This window comes from Ixodes scapularis, unplaced genomic scaffold, assembly GCF_016920785.2.
Source record: "Ixodes scapularis isolate PalLabHiFi unplaced genomic scaffold, ASM1692078v2 PGA_scaffold4__175_contigs__length_147842914, whole genome shotgun sequence".
Classification (NCBI taxonomy): Eukaryota; Metazoa; Arthropoda; class Arachnida; order Ixodida; family Ixodidae; genus Ixodes; species Ixodes scapularis.
Genome location: NW_024609879.1, coordinates 17,412,187 through 17,431,423, shown reverse-complemented (window position 1 = coordinate 17,431,423; position 19,237 = coordinate 17,412,187). Strand labels below are relative to the sequence as shown.

The window sequence follows — 19,237 nt, the reverse complement described above, 5'->3', positions numbered from 1 at the left end:
ACGTGAAGCCCAATCTATATAAACCAGTGCATACTCTTTGACCAAGTTAAAAACGACGGAGACGAAAGTATGTCTTCTATCCGACAAAAAAAGTATGATCTTCCCAAGCTGTATATTTTTTTTATCTAGCGTTTATGTAAAATGAGCCTAGGAAAATCTGTTCGTCAAGCGAAACATTTGGTCAGCAGAAATGTAATACCTCGATGTATACAAACAAATATAATGCTGACACTCACACTCGTTCCATTGAACGACTTTTAAACTGAACCAGTCCTTGGTTATCAGTTTTACCAGATATACATTCAATGAAGGCATTCTCAGTAAGCGTTTTATTTAAAACATTTTGAATTCGCGAAATAACGAGCTTCTCTACTTTCGCTTGAGAATCTAATCGGCGTTTGCGTATGGGTCAGGTGGTTATTTCTTAAAGCAGGGCTTTGCCCTATGACAAGTAAAAACTCGAAGTGTTATCATCGGGGTAATTATAATTCATGGCCGCCGCAGTTTTGCCTCTTGTTGTTGTTGAGGTTGTTGGCACAGTCGGTTGGGGAGGAAGATTAGCGCTGTGGTTTCCGCACCTCCCTCGTTTACATATCTGCAAAAAATATAATTCTAATTTAGGAACTCAAAATGCGAATAATTTGACACATTTCAGCAATGCAGGTTGGACGAAAAAAAACTTACATAATCTAGCAAATAATGGTTGACTAGTGGTTAAACGCATTGCTAAGAGACATACCAGCCCTAAAGCGTGAAGTCTTAAATCACAAGGAGCATGGTTAAATAGCAACTCTGATGACGAAGTCTTAAACATTCCGATGGCGTGGCAGGCAAAACGTTCCAGAATCTGTGGAATGGTGTCCCTAATTAAAGAATTCTTTACTCCAACTCATCCTACGAAGGACTACATTCAACACTATGTGCCGCCAAGTCCACTCATGAACCACTCGGACATCACGTGGAGTATTGCTCCAGTGGGCTTTTCCAGCTGCGTATCTCGGAGAAATTATTCATCCATAAAGCAACATACCACGTGGGTTCTAACTTCCTCATAATTTGCCCTGACTGCATGTAGCATTGACTGTAGCCCGTTGTAATGTAAGAGGATGTGCACCAGCAACAAGGTGGTTAATGCATGTAAACGCAATACGAGACATTCCGGGGATTTGCAGCCTAGCACTTTGCACGCTAATTTTGAACTTATCTTTGCTGTAGCCACCCCCACTTCAAGGCTGATTGTCGCCACAGCTGATTGCCATCGACGAGGAAAACTGCCACGTGCCCTGATATCGGAACCATCCGGACTACTAGCGACACGGCATCACCGATCCTTAAAAAGAAGTGCTCACATCGCCTCACTCGGATATATTCCTCGAAAAAAAAAAAATAGAATACTTAAAAAGGTCGATCCGGGCTTTCATCTGCATCAGCATTTCGGGTTATGGCTGCCCAGAAGTTCTATAGTAGAGCGAAACCTTAAAAATCGCAGCGAATCTGTGTTGAACCTAGTGTTTTGCATAAAATAAAGCAGCTACAATATGGTCAGTCTACTATATTCTTCCAGCGGCGCCTAGTACAGTTGGGTAAGCATCGCGCTGACGTACTCATTATTTCGGTATGTGGATGTTATAAATAGGGATGGGATAAATCCTTCACACTTCTTCTTATTTTTCATCTTTTTAATAGGGATTTTACACGGAGCTTGCATATTCTAAAAAGGCGTACAGATGTTTAGTAGTCTGCAAACTCTGATTCCTTTGTAGCTAATTTGATGTTCCGTCTCGAGAACCACAGTTTCCTTTAAGAAAGGGTACTTTAGTAGATTCTAACAAATTTCTTCAATGTGGCCAACATTTTCTTCTGGCGGTTCTTGTCAAATTGTCGGTGTATGATTTACAATTGATATATTCCGGCATGGCTGCACCTAGGTATTTAAATTTACTGGCGAACGCTATTGACTACTATCAAGTTAATATAAAAAAAAACATGCACGTTTTCAGATTGGAGTGCGATTCTTAGGAATATCGTTGTTGCTCTTTATTTGCATTTTTCACCGCCTGCACTACCAATTTATAGTTTCTAAAGCAGCTTTCAAAGTGCTCTGATCTTCAGGACACAACATTCAGGAATTAATTAATCCGTCTTTTGCGAATAAGCGAGTGGTAACTTTAGAGCTATTGTTATCTACAATATTAATAATATATCTTAGAAATGATATCCGTTCCTCCAGGTACCCCTAAGGAACGCCCGACGTGACTTTTACTTTGTTAGCTCAAGGACAGTTCACTTCCAAAAACGTAGTGCGATAGGTGAGGCAGGCTCTGGATTCTTCTCGATAGTTTTACACTTATACCGGTGTATGCCAGCTTCATAATTAGCTACGCATGAGGAACGGGATCGAAAATCTTTGAAGGATCCAGAGAGGTTGCATCCGTTTGTCCCCTCTCTTTCCGTGAAGTAGCACAATCCGGTATGGTTTTCTCTCAGTTGTGTGAGTGCTGATAGCCTCCGCCGGGTATGGTTTTCTCTCAGTTGTGTGAGTGCTGATAGCCTCCGCCGGAATCCGTGGTGGCTTGGGTTAAAATCGCTTGAACTCTCAAAGTAATCGAAGATGCAACCCGATAATACATGGTCCAGTATTTTGCGGAAGAAGAAGAGGGGAAATTGGGACGGTAGTTTTCAGTGTTATGTTTGCAACAAGTTTTGGTGCACAGGAGTGAGTGTTGCCGTTAGTGAGTCGGTTCGAACAAGTTTGTTCAAAGATACGCGAAATATATTTTTTATGTATTTAAACAGCCATTCCGCATATCGTTTCAAAACTGTGCTATAGAACATAAAGAAAAACATGAAATATATGTATATCTATTAGGGGAATTCTCAATGTTCATTGGTTCTAGAAAGTCGGACTTACCTTACGCGCGTATTATATTCAAAGGTCAGATTATACATTGTCGGTCCTGTGCGTCCTATTTAATCAGTTTAAATAGTGCTGATTGTAAAATTGTAATCAAAGGTGGAAGAAAAAATAAAAAGTATGTGCCATGTGATAGGTAAAATATGGTAGACAACCATGGCCAAACACCGAAGTGACCTGCACATTCTTCGTTCGATAAAAATGCATATATTATGCCATATGTGCCGTCTAGGATATTTTTTTCTCAATGGGGTTGTGTTTATGCATTTTTATGAATCGACAAATTTGTAGCTGATCCTAGTCACTGTATCTTTTTATCCTTGCATATTGTAGTGAATATTTTGTGCCTTTAAGAGACATTTAAGATGCACAACATTCTAGCTACTTTAACTTGAGACGGCTGGCACCTGAAGTATTAACAAATATACACAACTACCAAATGTCCCTTAAGACGCGCAACGAATGAAATTTAGCTAATAACATTGAATGCCAGACGCATAACCAAAAAATAAATCGCGGCTGTAACTGGCTGGCCTGATAACATCCTGATTCCTAGTAAATTATTTAGACGTTTAGAACTGGGCCATTAGGCAATCTTCGCACTTATTTTGAATATAATTATAGGAATTTCAGTTTTTATTTGACCCGAAGTATCTATGAATATTTTGTCCACTCGATTATGCAGCCTAGTGAACCTAGCATGGCAGCTGTGGGCTGAAGAAAATAGGTGCTGTTGATTTAAAGGCCTTCGCCAATAGGATATCAAAAATGTCTAAGTCAACCTTGCATGAACGCTTTTTTTTTATACTTTGCTCAACATGGACTATTTTCTAGACACTCGAACGGTTCAAGTGCCCGTAACTTATATGGGCAGCACTCATCAAATTTTGATCATAGATTGTGCGAATTGGATTTTTTAATACCGACGACCCTTTTATCTTGGCTGTACTTTGATTCCGTGCATCGCATAATATCTTAGGATAAGGTAAAAATGTAACATCCATGCAATACTTGAATTTACTTTTTGATCACGATTACAGTGTGACGTTAAAATAACCAAGGGGTAATACGCCAAAACAACAGGGACAAAAAACGAAGGGAGAACTACACAGGACGCGGTGTAACGTTCTCCACAGAGCGTGGGTTAAGTCCATATTTACTGGCTGCGGCCACATTCAAATTTCTGCTTTGTGTTTTTCACCAGATGTTTCTTCCTTAAAAATTGTTTTGACGTTATTATCTTCCACCTCGTAAGACAGATATGAAACGGCGAAATTCATGCTAACCTCTACTCAGCCTTTCTCAATTATGTGTGTCTAATTTTAGTCACACTAGCTTTCAGACTGGTAACCTAGGTAACTCAGTGCTTTGAGTTAAAATTTCGTTTTTGTCCGGAAATGAATGGCCCTAAGAACCCCGAAGGAGCCAAGGTAGATTAAAGCGTGACCCTCTTTGACTAAAGTTTGGGTATCTTTTCCCTAATTCGTGAAACCAGTGCCAAAGTTAGGCTTCATTGCTGGAATTATGTCTGTCAGTTTGATTTTATGGGCGTGAATCACAAAACATGTGCCAGAGCTTGGCTTCACATCTGGTTGTTTGGTCTTCATATGGCGATCTTCGGCCTAAATTTCCAAACAATGCCAGACTTAGGATTCACTGCTCGTTCCTCGTTGCATACGTGCCATCTTGTTGCTCAAGTTTGGCACTTCGGCAATTATGTGGCGATGCAATAGTGCAACCAACATCTGCTGCGCTGTCCTCGCGCAGCGAAGCAGAGGCTGGTTGCACTATTTCTCCACTGGGTGCGGTGCCGTCGGGGACGAGATGCTCTCCGATTGCAAACCGAAATTTATAAACAATCCGAATTCGTGAGGTTTTTCAGAGAGCCGTAAAATACGGCGAGTACCTTCTATCGTTCCGCAATTTGTTTATCTAGTGTTTTTTGGTGAGGCTGAGCAATTTTCTAATTGAAACCATGCCCTTAAACACAATGTTGAGAAGTTAATTACACGAAAATAGCTAACAGTCTAATTATACCGTACTTTCATAATTCTCCCAAAAGGTCTCTGTCCCAGGACCAATATGACAGAAGCCTTTTTTCGTTGCGATGAGTAGTTTTCGCAATATCAAATTTGTCCCCTTTTCGTGAAACACCCTGTATTTTGTGTACTTCGTATTCTAGCGGCTTGGTCCGCGCATCGATTTAGTCTGGCAGCAACTAAAGCGTACACAATAAAAATATATGTTCAATAACTAATAATATTAAACTAAAAATACACCTTTTATATACCTTCTAAATTATTCCAGACAAGTAAATATTCTAAATACTTTTCTTGTGTTACATTTTACAAGTGTGTATTATAACCACCGATTAAAATAATCCGGTGAATAAACAAAAATAACAAAAAACACAAAAATGAATATACCCCACCTCCACCGCTTCTTGTCACTAACCGCCCTCTATCTTACATTGGTGTATACAAGCATTTATGCTTTAAGACTATGTAAGGCCGTACCTCTACTTGTAAAAAATGTCATATTTACTACTATACTTAAAGAGTTTCAGGCAGACGACAAACAGCTCTGCAAAGAACATTACGCGCAGACAGAGTGTGCGTGTAATTTGACCGGCATTTTTGTCGAAAATAGTGTTAGGCCTTGTTATATAACCAAGACCTAAAAAGTATTGCATTTCTTACCACTAGCGTAAATCTGTTCGGGCCAAGATAAAACGTACGGCGAGAAACAATGTGGGTACCTTTGTCAGCAAAATGTATAGTGAAATCATTCTAGGATTTCTATTTATTGCTTATTAACCAAAGAGGGCTACTGCGCTCACCTTGTTCTGTCCACAAGCCATTCCATCCACAAGGGGTTGCACATAGCAGCTTACCCGTCCTTGGCCATAATTCGGACAGCACAGGAATTTGCAGTTTTCTGTAAATCCTGATTTCTGCATAAACAAAAAATATTCAAAATTTAGTGTAATAGCGATAGTTGTAGGATGGAGTTATCGATTTGAGAAGAGTACAAAGAAAATAGTAGAATAGTGGTAATCCTAAATTGTCTAATACGCATCATTCTAAAATAGAACGCAATTATAACCGGTGCTCCACAAAGACAATTATATCCGGTGTACCGGAAGGAAGCATTTTAGGACCCTTACTATTTAATATATAAATTAATGATATTGTAAACATAAACCCATTGACTAAATTCGTAATATACGCGGATGACACGAGCCTTCTCTTTCCTGGCGGGACTGGCGACGAGCTTGTCAGCTGCGCCAAGGTGAACCTCACGGCGTTGCAAAAATGGTCCACAGATAACGCGCTAACCATCAATGCGAGTAAGAAGAAGGCGATCATCGTTCGGCCTACAAACAAAAATTTTTTTACAACTAATAACCCTTGTCTTCAATGAAAAGGATATGGATATTGTAGATAATTTTAAGAATGTAGGCGTAACTTTCAATCAGTACTTATATTGAGAAAATCATCTAAATAATATACGCACTAGATTGTCAAAGGTCATTGGACTAGCCTCTCGTAACGGTTTGATTCTACCGAGAAATATTAAAGTTCTTTTATATAAGACTTTATTTATTTCTCACCTACATAATTGTCATCTAGATTCAGGCACACCCACCCGCACAAACCTAAAAAAGGCACGTATTGAAAAAAAAAAAAAAGAACATGTGCGCCCTATTGAGAATGCTTCTTGCGACTCAAACACTTATGGGTCTGTTTATAAAAAAATAATATACTTCCTGCTCACAAAGTGTACAAGTATAGACTAGCGATCAGTTTTAGGTTAGAAAATAAAAGAAACGGGGATAGCTGAGCAAACGTTGCGGAGCTAAAAAAAAACAAAAAAAAAACATTCAACTTCCTACCTAACTCGGTCGGCGGAACATTGGACTGAGGCACTAGGTCAAAACAACTATTCCATGCTATCACTCAAATACACACTTCCTACAGTATTACCACTCTAATAAAAATAGCATTGATATTATTTCTACTGTAATTCAGTAATTGTAAACTAAACTAATGAAGGACGGAAACGAATAAATTGATATATGAGACCTGTTTGATTTGTGGCCTAGTTATGTGGGTTTTCTCAATGTTTTACGCTGTTGGGTTGTTTTGACTTCTGTATATGCCATTACAAGAGAGGAAGTGGCTCCGACAAGCTGTTTCTACAGCCTTTATTTCCTTGCTTCCTCTGTCTATGTATCAAAATGGAAAATAAACTTTCGTAATATTATATAGTACATGACTGCCACACCTCCTTTTTATCTGCCAGCTAGGCAAGACCATCAACAAAAATTTGCCATCCCATACGCTCAAACCAGTCCCTTCCAGCACATATTTATAGCAGCTGCGGCCTGAGGCCGGAACCGCCTTCCTGCTGCCACAGTCTCAGTCACAGAGCATGTTAATTTTGAAAGCACTTTGTATTGTGTCATACTCTAACCGATCGTTATGACGTCTTCTAATTGACTTTATTCCGTTTCGATTCACGTGTACCCACTTCACCCAGTTTAGTGCTCACGCCCTGAGGGTAAAATAAATTAAAAAGAAAACGAAGACAAAAAGTAGAAAGGGATATTAAAATTAAGTCTCCTTCACTCAGTTAATAATAAAGGGGCAGGACTTAAGTTTCAAGACGCTCTGGCAGTGAGCACTATTTCAGGTCTCCCATCTTTGAAACGCAAGCGAATGCATAAAATTCTAGATTATCTACGCAATATTAATTCGTGGTTTCTTAGATTATTTCGCTAAAGTAGCGGAGACACTCTTGTTGGCTACGGAAAAAGAGTTAGAGGATACATACTTGAATTATGCCAGTTGATTTGTGCCAAGTTTTAGGTTTTTGTTCTAAGTTGTCAGTTCAAGTTACATAACGTGTTGTGGGTATAATATTCCTTATAGACAACACCAGATAGTCCCGTAGAAATATAAAGGGCACGCTAAGAAGCAATGACAGACTTCTTGGAAACCCCTCCACTTAACTTTACCGTTAGGGTACGCATTGGAGGAATTCCGCAGTCAGTTAGCCGGCCATGCCTTCACGGCGGCCAACATCTCCGATTATTTTTTCTCAATTAATAAAGAAAGGAAGAAAGAGAAGCCCCGCGGGACAATGATTTTGTCAAACTAATACAGACACGAAAAACGCCTTGAAAAATCAGTGATGCATAGACAACGAAATATGTATTAGGTTAATTCATTTGTTCAATAAAAGTACGCAAAACAGTTTTGAAATAAACCAATATAAAATACGATAATCTAGTAAAGTATGATTCGCTTTCTCACTACCACACACGCACACTCACCCGCACACACGTACACACAAACACCTCCCGATACCGCTCCAGATTGAAAGGTTGAAAACAAGAAAACTGAATTCAAGCCATCCGGGGACTTGAATTTCAATATTAAGTTTGCTATCGGCACAAGGCAAAAGCGTTTACTTCAAAATGTTCACTTTGTCTGTACACTTCGTAATCACGATAAAACAAATTTGCAGGGATTTAACCTTTTGAAGATATTGTAACATTCACAGTCGTGTGAACCTGCATCAGCAACCTCCACGTACACTTGGTTCTACCATTTCAAGGTTACAATCTAATAGAACGAAGGCCTGGAATATCGAACGCTTCTTAGTTCTATTTTTTTTTCTTTTAGTTTGAAATCTTAACACACGGACCAGTGAAAGGGAAGTCCATGATATCACAACGTCATTAAAGCTGTGGCATTGATCGATATTTATTGAAAGTTCACTTAAGGGATATAATATTTGTTGCATCAATTGTCTTACCAGTATGACCTACTTATGAAAGTCTCATTGATAACACCTGTTGTACGGCTCCGCAGCTGCGTCAGTAGATTCAGGATAGTGTAATTTCACGTAGAGCCCTGTAGTACAAAGTCTGAATTTTCGTGACACATGCTGGCTAACCTGAATGAACGATTGCTGCAGGGGAAATATTGTTAAAGAGGTAGGTTCAATTTTAGGATTTCAAAGAGTCAAAACTGAGTTTTAGTACCTCGGAGCTTCCGACATAGCCTTCATATAAGTGAAAATCTGAAAACTGTCAACTTAGCTTATTCATAGCTTTTGCAACCCAGCAGCTTTATTTTTAATTTTCCATGAAATAGGGCAACGAAGGAAAGAATGCAGCACTAAAAATAAACATTTTGTTCGCACAACTAAAATACACATGTTGGGATCTCGATCCCGCAATGTACAGTGGCCGACAAGAAGCACAACTGGCCGGATAGCGCGTGTGCTTAAAAACGTTCCGCAGTTTCAAAAGGCCACACAGCCAAAGACCTGATATATTTTGTGGCGATTGCCCAGCATGGTAAAAGTTTCAATTTTACCTATCTACTTCTGCTAACAAGAAATATTGCGTCCTTGTTTTCGAAATACAATACTCATGCTATTCATCTCTGAGTTGAACATGCACTAAGAAATCTTCCCAAAACATGCACAGCGGCTCCTCCCACGACAAGCTTTTTGAGTATACCTTTCATTGCTTCTTTATGGCAGAATGCGTCGGTGATTTTCTTACTGGCGACTGCGTGATAGTTTTGTTTTGCAATGTTGTCTTTTTGGATTTATGTATCGTATGTGTGCGTATCCAGTTCTGCCGCAAGCATTTGTTCATCTGCTTGACTTGCTTGATATTCCCACCACATGTTCCAAACTATGGTTCAAGACCGAGATTTACTAAAAGTAAGAAGCGGTCATACACTATCAAGCAACAGAGAATGCCCACATCGAGCTGCTCTCAAACTGTGGCATTCATGTTATGCGCTGTCAAATATTGTCTCGCCGTACAACAGACATGGGAGCCGGAGTCCGTTTATAGATGGAGGTCCTCGTGTACAAGAGGGTGCGTCAATGTCTTTCTGTTTATGGTGATGACATCTTTTGTAGTACCGGATGCCTAAGCACACGTTCACAAAGAAAATACAACGAAATCGCCCAAAAACAAAATGTTGCGGTAGAACAGTAAACGCCAAAAGCGCGTGCAGTGAGACACACTTTCCCGCGCTTCAGAACGCATAAAAAAATACGAGTTCGGAACAAAATTGTCACATTTGATTACCCTAAACATAGTGCACGTAAAGTCATGCTAGTCTACGCAGGTTACAACAACACCTAAATGTTAGTCGCTGATTTTCAGGATGAGCTAACGCCTATAAAGCCACCAAGTACCTCAGAATTTCTCATAACATATCGACTTCCGGTTGTTGTACACTCGAGTAATCCGTGTAAGTTTAAGCTACAAGAAACAAGGGCGAACCAAGCGACGTTTCAGGGGAACCTCCGAGGTGAGTTTTTGCCTTTTGGTTCTGATTGCAAAATTTCGAACGAATCCGAGTCCCGAAGGAAACATCCTAATGAAAACAATAAATGAAATCTCAAGGACAATACCTGACGCCCCCGAATTGAGCGCTACGGCTTACGTCATAACCATGCCACGAAACATGCGACGTGTGTCATTTTAAGCACAATAATGCACGTTTAAGTGGCACCTGCACGGCGGCATCTATAAGGCCCTTAAAATCAAGGTCTAATAGGTGAGACCCTTATTTCCAGATGAGGGAATATAGGACCAGCTAAACCCGGCATCTTTGCAGCGGAAATGAAGTTTTCCTCACAAGGCGGAATATATGTAATCATATAATTCGTATAAAGCTCCAAAGCGTATTTGACGTCGAATTCCACTGGATGAGAAGAAAATAATTCATGCGAGCAACAGAAGGCACTCCTGTATTGTTTTAGTGCGGGGTCACCAGGGGTTTCCGGACGAGCGCCTTTGTGTAGGCGACTGCGACAGCCTATCCCCGCCGCCACAATAGGTACGTACAGCGCTGTCACGTCCGAAGCTATCTGGTTTTTAGCCTAGCACTCAAAATAGTTTTGAAGTGCTGAGGATAAATACCTTGCTGGTTCTTTTTTAGCGTGTTTTGGATAGCAATGTCGCCATGTCGCCACTCGGGGACGTTACTTGTGAATTATGCGCAGTAACATATAAAACCCTTTTTGTTCCTACACCCATCTTCAGCAAGCGGACGCCCCATTTCGAAAGCATTGCGTTCTTACATTTTGTAACCTGAAATTAAAACGGTTTGTGACTCAGTGGTTGTGTATTAAATTGCATTATTTGAACTGTGTGCGGTTGAAGAGTCCCCTTCTATAAAATTAGCTTAAAAAATCCACCAGCGTCACGATGACAGAAAGATTTCAGTTTTTCTAACAACAAGAACTGAGATTGTGGGTGCATGTAGCATTTATATCAGTAAAAAGCGCGCGTCACCAAGAAAGGTTATGTTGTTTTCTTCCATAATAACAAGCTTCCCTTCACTAGAATTGTTGCTACGGGCGCCCGTAATAACATTTCTCGTTTTGGGGAGAGTACGCATTAATGTAAGCATTGGCATTCATAAAAAAAAAAATTAGCATTTCTTTTTTTTTTATCCATGTAAAGCTATCTTCTCAAACTTTCGCGTTTTATCACAAGAGCTAGAGTTATATTTTCACGGAGCTCAAACGTTCTGCGATGCATGGTTCATTTAGGCTGTAAACAAAAATTTCTCTCTTAACACGTACGAACGCCAGGTATATCTTACATTGCTGTGTGTAGGTTCATATAGCACGCAATAATCTTAGGTCCTCATATGCGGGACTACATTCTGTCATATATTATATAACGATGTTTTTACTTACGGTGAAACCGGTCATCCCTGAGAGGTGACGAAATCGCTTTCGGCATATGTTTGTCATATTCATCCGCTTACCCGGAAGCAACTTTGGTGATTTGATGTCTGTTTGCGATTTAACCTTGAAGCAATCTTTTGAGATGGTTCTACAAAATTTTAAGCTCACATAAATTATAACAGTTATGTTTCGATACAAAAAAAAGTAAGTATTCAAGACATGTTTTTATTATCAAAGACGACACCTATTAGCCCTAATATTCTTGTTATCAAAAATTAAAGACAATATTTGTAACATCAAGATGAACCATAAATTGAATTCTAGAAAAATGTGTTGATAGATGTATCTTAGCAAGGTATTAGAAATATAAAGTGGAAAAAGGTATCTTTTTTTAATGAATTTGACAAAAAGGTAAAAAAGCCTAGTTAAATATTATCAGGAATGCCAAATGATCACGCGACGATTGACTAAAGGAAACTAAAAATTTCATGGGGCGAACTTGTGCTTAACACAAAATAAAAAGGGCAGGTGTCGTAGGCGTCGATGGCGGCGCAAAAGCAGGATTGAACGCTGGGCGATCCTGACTCCATACGGCGCGGAGCAGCTTCTTTTGAGCGATTCCTGGAAACCTGGAACATCCTACCTCTTTCGTTCTGGAAGTATACGTTCTCAGCATGAAGAAGCTACGCGGCTCTCCAACGTTCTAGAATTTTCTACTTACATAACTATAGGAAAGCGAAGAGCGACAGCGGGATTCGAAATCCGGACATATGTGTGGGAGCCAAGCCCGATACTCCCTTGGCTGGAACCGCGCGCGGCATTACCTAGCTCACAACTAGCCAAGGTATGCTCATTCTCTTCATATGCTATGCTTGATATTACAGGTTACTGGATTACCTCAAATACCTCCGTTCCACAATAAAAGCTAAACTTTAGCCTGAACTCCGTAAGACGAGAATGCAGTACAATGGGCTTGCCTTAAAATGACGCGCTTTTGAATATTGCCCGCTAAATTGACGTGACAAATCACAGCAGTATGTCTGAACCCGATCGCCTGATTCGACAATTTGTGGCAGATTGAGACATGCGATTTTGTTTTTCATTTATACCCACACATTCCCCCTAGCTTAGAAACATTATCAGAAATATATATATATATATATATATATATATATATATATATATTTATATATATGAATTCAAATGTCATCTAAATAATCTATTCTTACTCGTTGGTGAAACTGCAAGCAGAGTGCATAACAGAGCTGTGTTATACTTCTTACGGTTGTCAACTTTCGCTTATATTAATAGGTCGCAACGATAATTATCTTGATATAATATTGCTTTGAGGATTCAAAGCAACAAAATGTTACCACAGTGACTTGACTGTGCGAGTCTAAGGGATTCCTAACTGAATTATCGATCAGTTTTATTGTTCACGTTGAAACTCCTAGAATAGAAATTATTTCACTAAGTTAGGTGTAGAAATGAGTAAATATATCAAACAGTTGTCTTACGTCAAAAAGTGTTTCATCTGCTGAAGAGAGCATTTCGAGAAAAAACCGTCATTGGCACCGCCTGTGTACGGTGCCATAATGTATCCACCGCTCCGCGAGCATCGAAGCCACGGGGTTCCGGAAACGTTCGACGGGGGAACGTCACCGTCATGATACATGCCCATCCTGGAGTGGGACAAAGAAAGTAAAAATATATATTTATTTATATATCTCTAACTATACAATTGTTACGTTCTTTCCATCTGATATCAAATTACATTCTCTTTAGAAAACAAAAAACTCCATTTCTGGTCCACACACGTATGGCCTATTATAGAATGAGATACAATAATGTATTTCCACGACATGCTTTTTTGTTCAAAACGCAATCACCAGATGTGCTTGACAGAGACCAACCAGTAATTTTGTATTACTATTTACCCAGACACCCAGACACATGACATTGTCCAGTGAATTTTATAATGTGCCGTGAAAATTTAATAATACTGCTTGAGGTTCTGCATGGAAGGTTTATAAAAAAAGCTAGTGACAAAATCTATCCTCGAAATATGTCAAATGTTTAAAACATGTCAAAATAATTCTTGATCAAAATGGTTCAATACCAAAGCACATATTGCGTATTATGGACATTATACAGCAGGTAATAGTGTTATTTTTTTTAAATGAGGAAGGAGGTTTAGCTATCTTACATTTAGATATCTTTATACAAAAAATTGAGACGCAATTTGAGTCCTGAACACTAAGGCACACGACGGACGCTTTATTAATCTTAAGTTTTACCCTGCTCGTTTAAACTAACGTTAGAGATCCCAAGGAGATGATGTGCAGAAACATTTTATAGTAGCTTCCTCTACAACACAGTTTGCGTGAGAACGCGATCACCACTTTCGCCCCTTTTTTATTAAACCGCTGCCATATAAACCCCTAGTGTGCCGGAGTTACTTAGCAAAAGCGATGAAATCTGGTGGCCGTCAATCCTGTGTACGAGTAAAATCCGTAAAGTCGCCAATGTCGCGCCTTGTACATTTTCTGTAGAATGTCTACTCGAGCATATTAGGGTCAACTCTTGAGCCACGTCCCGACATGCGCAGCACGGAGGCGATGCACTCATTTGTCTGCTGGCGGCGTCGATTGGGAGGGACCGCCACAAGATACAACTATCGCGAACTCGATTGTTTGACAAAACGCTCCTATTTCTCATTATCACATTTTATAGTATCATTTTTTATGGTATCACAAATATGCACCACCTACGTTCTCGTTTGGTGAACCTTTGAGCTCTTTATGGGCTGGCGCTGTTATCTCTAGCTCTTTTTACAGCTCTAGAATTCATTGTCTTCACATTATATGTGTCCCAGTTATGTTGAGAGATATATTTAATAAATCCCTTCTTCGGGGGAATCACCTCATTGTTTATGAACAATTACTCTCAAATTGCGAAATGGATGCTGATATGGTGCTTGCTCATGCAGATGTTTTTTGCTCGAACGTAACCCGTAAGAGCCACACTACCCAGAGCACAATTTTCGGCTCAGAAGTCGTATTCTTTCCGTCTGAAAGCTGCCGGTCGAGAATCGGCGACTTTCAGGCGCTGTCACTTTCTTTTCCACAGTCACGTGCCGTTAAAACTGATATATACAAAATGTATTCAAGGTCCTGTGGGTCCCAAAACGTATTTAATAATAATAAAAATATGAACCGGATTTCTGTGCTTCGAAGAAGCTGCATATGCGTTGATCGAAAGGAATTGTTACACAGATCAGAGGAATTACACGTAGACGTCATTTTCAATATGGCGACGTACGACGGGCCGAAGCAATGGCGGCGCATGATGGACGTGGGACCGCTACTTCGGAACTGTGGTTTGTGGTAGCGGCCAGTCGATACTCAAGTGCAGAGCAGTTAGCGGAAGTGATATAAGTGCGAAACACTCGCTCGATTCTCGTCGTCCGCTTCACACGCCCATAAAGACGACGAACGAAAAAAAAAATAGAAAACTGGGTAGGAAGCGATAGCCACCTGACCTCGGGCAACGATCTGCTCCTAGTCTCCGTGCACATTTTCGCCTTAGTTTACGAGCAGTTTTTCTTTATTTGTAACTTTACTTTATTAAAAATATACGTGACCCTCTAACAAAATATTGAGAGGGTAGAGTTCTGACACGAACTAAACTACCCGACAAGAATAAAAAAAGGTGCGAGGTGTCAGTGTACCTTTGAAGTCCTACTAAATTAAGAAACATTTCAGGGCTGCCTTGACATGTTTCTAAAGCGCTTAGAACACGCCAAATATAAAATATGAGATAACTACGCTGCTATGACCCATTTATGTCCTACATTGCTGGTAATTTTTTTTTTAATGGCGGTATATTTTTTGTGGTTAAACCGATCTACATGCAGATCCTTTGGAACCACCTCGTTCGGGACGTCCGCTATGGTTGGTGGGTCGGTGACGTACTCGCCCAGCGCGCGGCGTGCCCTTGCATGCACTCCCAGGCAAGGTTCTCTCGGCGTCTCACGCTTCAACTCCCCCGTTTACCTTCGCGTTTCGAGTACGCGGCTTTGACACTACATTTGACACTATGTCGTCTACAGCATTTCTCTCTTCGTCCGAGTCTTCAACACTGATCGGAGTAGCGATGAGAGAGATTGTTATCGAGAGTTGTTGAGAGCTAGTCATTTTTTACATGAACCCGCTGGCGACCAGCTTTAGCGGTGACGATATCGTCACGGACGAACTTCCCGTTGTCAGTGACGACCTCACACACGCATGCTAGGGAAAGTTGAAAGGGCAAGGTGACGAGGTCAAAAGTAGCGATGAAGAAGCCTACTAGCGGGGGAGGGTGCGATCGTAGCGCGCCCATGCTCGGAAAAGCTTGGTCGAGCATGGGCGCGCTTAGAATTAGAAGGCGTTTAAGTGCGCATCATGGTCACGTGTTTTATAGGCACGACAGTGTGCTTCACTTGGACACTGTTGCCCGGTCACCCGATAAAAATAATCAACAGTAGTAAATGATTATGCAATTACCAGAGCTCTAACAATAGTAAAACTTGATATATATACTAAGTAACCATGAGCATTACATTTCAAGACTAATCTATATGTTTAGTTTTCGTGTCCTGACCCCTGTAACAAAAGGAATGGTAAAAACAGAGTACATGTGTACAAGTGTTGTTCAAGGTTGACCTGGACTTTTGCCTATAAAAAAAACCGCTGAACAAGCTTCGCGCAGTTAAACTTGTGAAGGTCGTTAAAGCAATTTGTCTTAAAGAAACCGTGCCTGAAATGACGCGGTTGACGAGGCCGGAGCAGTCCCAGCTATCATGTCGGTCAGCAATATGACTGTTCCCGTGGATAAGCGTTAGATAATCAAATTTGAGGTGAAGTGGATCGTTAAACAAGATGAATGCTTGAGACGATTGCAAGCGCAGTAAAGGGGATAAGCGGTGTCACGAAATAGCAGTGCACGGATGGTTCCAACAGTTCCGCCGAGGAAAAACGCTAGCGAGAAATTAAACAAATGGCCACCCTAGTCCAACCACAGTCGCGTAGCTTAGTCACTTCTACGCCAAAGTAATAAGAAACAAGCCGGAAGAGTGACATTGGAGCGTGGACGTATAGTACATGGGAAATACTTTGAAGAGCTGACATAGGTTCGGTGCCCCTCAAAAGATAAATTTGTTCTGTAGGAGTAAAAGTCCCAGCCAACCTTGAACAACTCTTGCAATTTTACCAGTGGTTCATATCTATTTTTACGCAGTTATTTTCTTGTCACCAGTACAAACCGGTATACCTATAAACGTTGCTACAATATTAAAAGAGATTTTAAAATCAGTCAAGTCTTACAGATGTCCCAGTTCGTGAGCTGCGATCGGTACCCCGGAGTATGTATGAGGCACATCTTCCATTTGACCGAACCGATAGTTCGGATGGCAGAGTCCCTCCATGTATGCTAGCCCTAAGCATTTAACAGAAATGTAAATTAGACGTAAAAAACACTTAACAACGTGTATTATTACTACTGATTTCCGCTTTGTGATTACAACATATCAACGCAATTAGGCTTCACAAAACCACATTAACGGGAGTTCAATACATATTTTTATAATGAACCTACATGTTCAGAATATAACAATGGCTATCAGTTTTTTTTTAAATGTGGTTCACTTTATGCCTTACGTAACTGATCAGCCTGATTACGCTTCCCCAGCTCCCTCTGAGTTAAAGTAGCAGGCATGGACTCACAAAAAGAAATTCCTTAAAATCTAAAAGCCAAGCAATATCTGTACGTCAATCGAATGCCGCTTCTATAGAGTTTCTTTGTACAAGTTAATCAGTTGAAAGCTCCTAAAAGCGTATGTTGAAAATAGCTGGCTACAGCGCTAGCATTTATATCGATATTCACGGTCCTGAAGAAGTAATTAGGCGGATTGAGTCGTACATCTGCACATCGTGAAATAATCGCGAGAAGGACAAGGACCAAAAAAGGGAATGACCACAGGACAAACGCTGACTAAATGATTTTTTATTGGAATCTGTAGATACCACTGTGTTCGCCTAGGCAAAGGACGCATTGTGGGTTTTGCTCTTATTTCTTATTCGTTTCCCACTCGACGTGCTAACCAAGATCCGGAAAATGAATCTCACTGTTGGTTCGAGTCAGTAAAGATTACATCACGCACGAGTTTTTTTTTTTTTTATGTTTTGTTTTTTGTTATGTAGTATGTTTTTCTTTTTCTTTTTATTTCTCTAAACGTTTGGTCTCGGTGTTTAAACAATATAGAAGTGTTGGAGATTCACAGTTCGCACCCGTAAACTTTACAGTGCCTCGCTGAATGGGAGTATGCAATCCTTTTCAAGGAGCTGCGGTGTACTCGGAGGCAGGTGTTCAAACATCGCCCCGTTTGCCCAATATAGGAGCGCGTGCAGGAGAAAGGGATTATCTAGACCGTACCATTTATGCAGGTGACGAATTTGATGCGGTGCTTGACGTTGCATTTATTGCAATCCGCTCGTTTCGCTTTGCTTTCGTGTCTGTTCGCCACGGAGCATACTCAGCTTAGTTTGTTTCGGGCTACACAAACCACGTCCACCAAGTAGATAGATTATACATTTGTAAGTCCATGGTACATGCGGTGAACATATAGAACAGCCGAAACCTTCTTTTCCTCTTTCAACTGTTGACCTCAAAAGGAACTGACTTCAACGTTTTTTCACTAATTTTCGCATGGTCCAAAAAAAACTAAGTATGGAACCCCTGCATCTGTGATTGTTTTCATCTGCAAGTTGAAATACATGTTCATCTTGCGCATACATTGCTTAATTAATGCAAAGAGAAGCGAGCGGATTGTAACAGATGCAACGCCAAGCACCACATCAAGCTCGTCACTTGCGTAAAAGGCAAGGTTTACATGATTCCCTTTTTCTGCGGGCGCTTCCATAATGATCAATCGGGGCGATGTTTGAACATTCGCCTCAGAGAACACCGCAGCTCCTTGAAAAGGATTGCATGCTCCCATCTAGAGGGGGAGTCTAGATTGCGGGTGCTAGCCGCGGTTCTCAAACACCACCATATTGGTCGAAGAAACATGCAGAAAAATGAAGGAAACAAACTACATAACGAAAAGCACACCCTCGTGCGTGAGCCAACCTTCACTGACTCTAACGAACAGTGAGATTTATTTTCTTGATCTTTATTAGTACGTGGAGTCGGAAGCGAAAAAGAAAAAAAGTGCAAAATCCACGGTGCGTATTTTGCCTGCGCGACCACTGTGCCATCAACATATTCCAATAAAAATCAGTTGTTAGTCGGCGCTTTTCTTGTGTAGTCCTGCATTTGTGTCCTAATCCCTTTCGCGCAGTTGTTCACGATGAACGCATACCAACTGGCCCAAAGTCCATCGTAAATTCGTAGGCGGGTGTCAGAACACCTGACTGGTTAAGATAAATAAAAATGCAATGAAGCATTCTCAGAACACTGTAGCCTTGAATGTTTTAATATCAAAACCCTAATGACAGTAATTTAAAACAAAGACTAAATTTCATTGTTTAGAAAACTCACAGCGACAAT

The 19,237-nt window shown here is 40.4% G+C and overlaps 1 protein-coding gene across 1 annotated transcript in view; it reads right to left on the bottom strand.

Moving 5' to 3' along the window:
* Positions 1 to 314: 314 nt before the first annotated feature.
* The window catches only part of LOC8037381 (venom metalloproteinase antarease-like TtrivMP_A), a 56,589-nt gene continuing 37,666 nt past the window's right edge, over positions 315 to 19,237 (bottom strand). The window contains exons 10-14 of the mRNA XM_040221669.1: positions 17,014 to 17,125; positions 13,168 to 13,332; positions 11,660 to 11,798; positions 5,754 to 5,867; positions 315 to 595 (exon numbers count right to left, since the gene is read on the bottom strand). Coding sequence (XP_040077603.1) covers positions 443 to 595; positions 5,754 to 5,867; positions 11,660 to 11,798; positions 13,168 to 13,332; positions 17,014 to 17,125 — 683 coding nt within the window. The 3' untranslated portion in view covers positions 315 to 442. The remainder of the gene's footprint in view (positions 596 to 5,753; positions 5,868 to 11,659; positions 11,799 to 13,167; positions 13,333 to 17,013; positions 17,126 to 19,237) is intronic.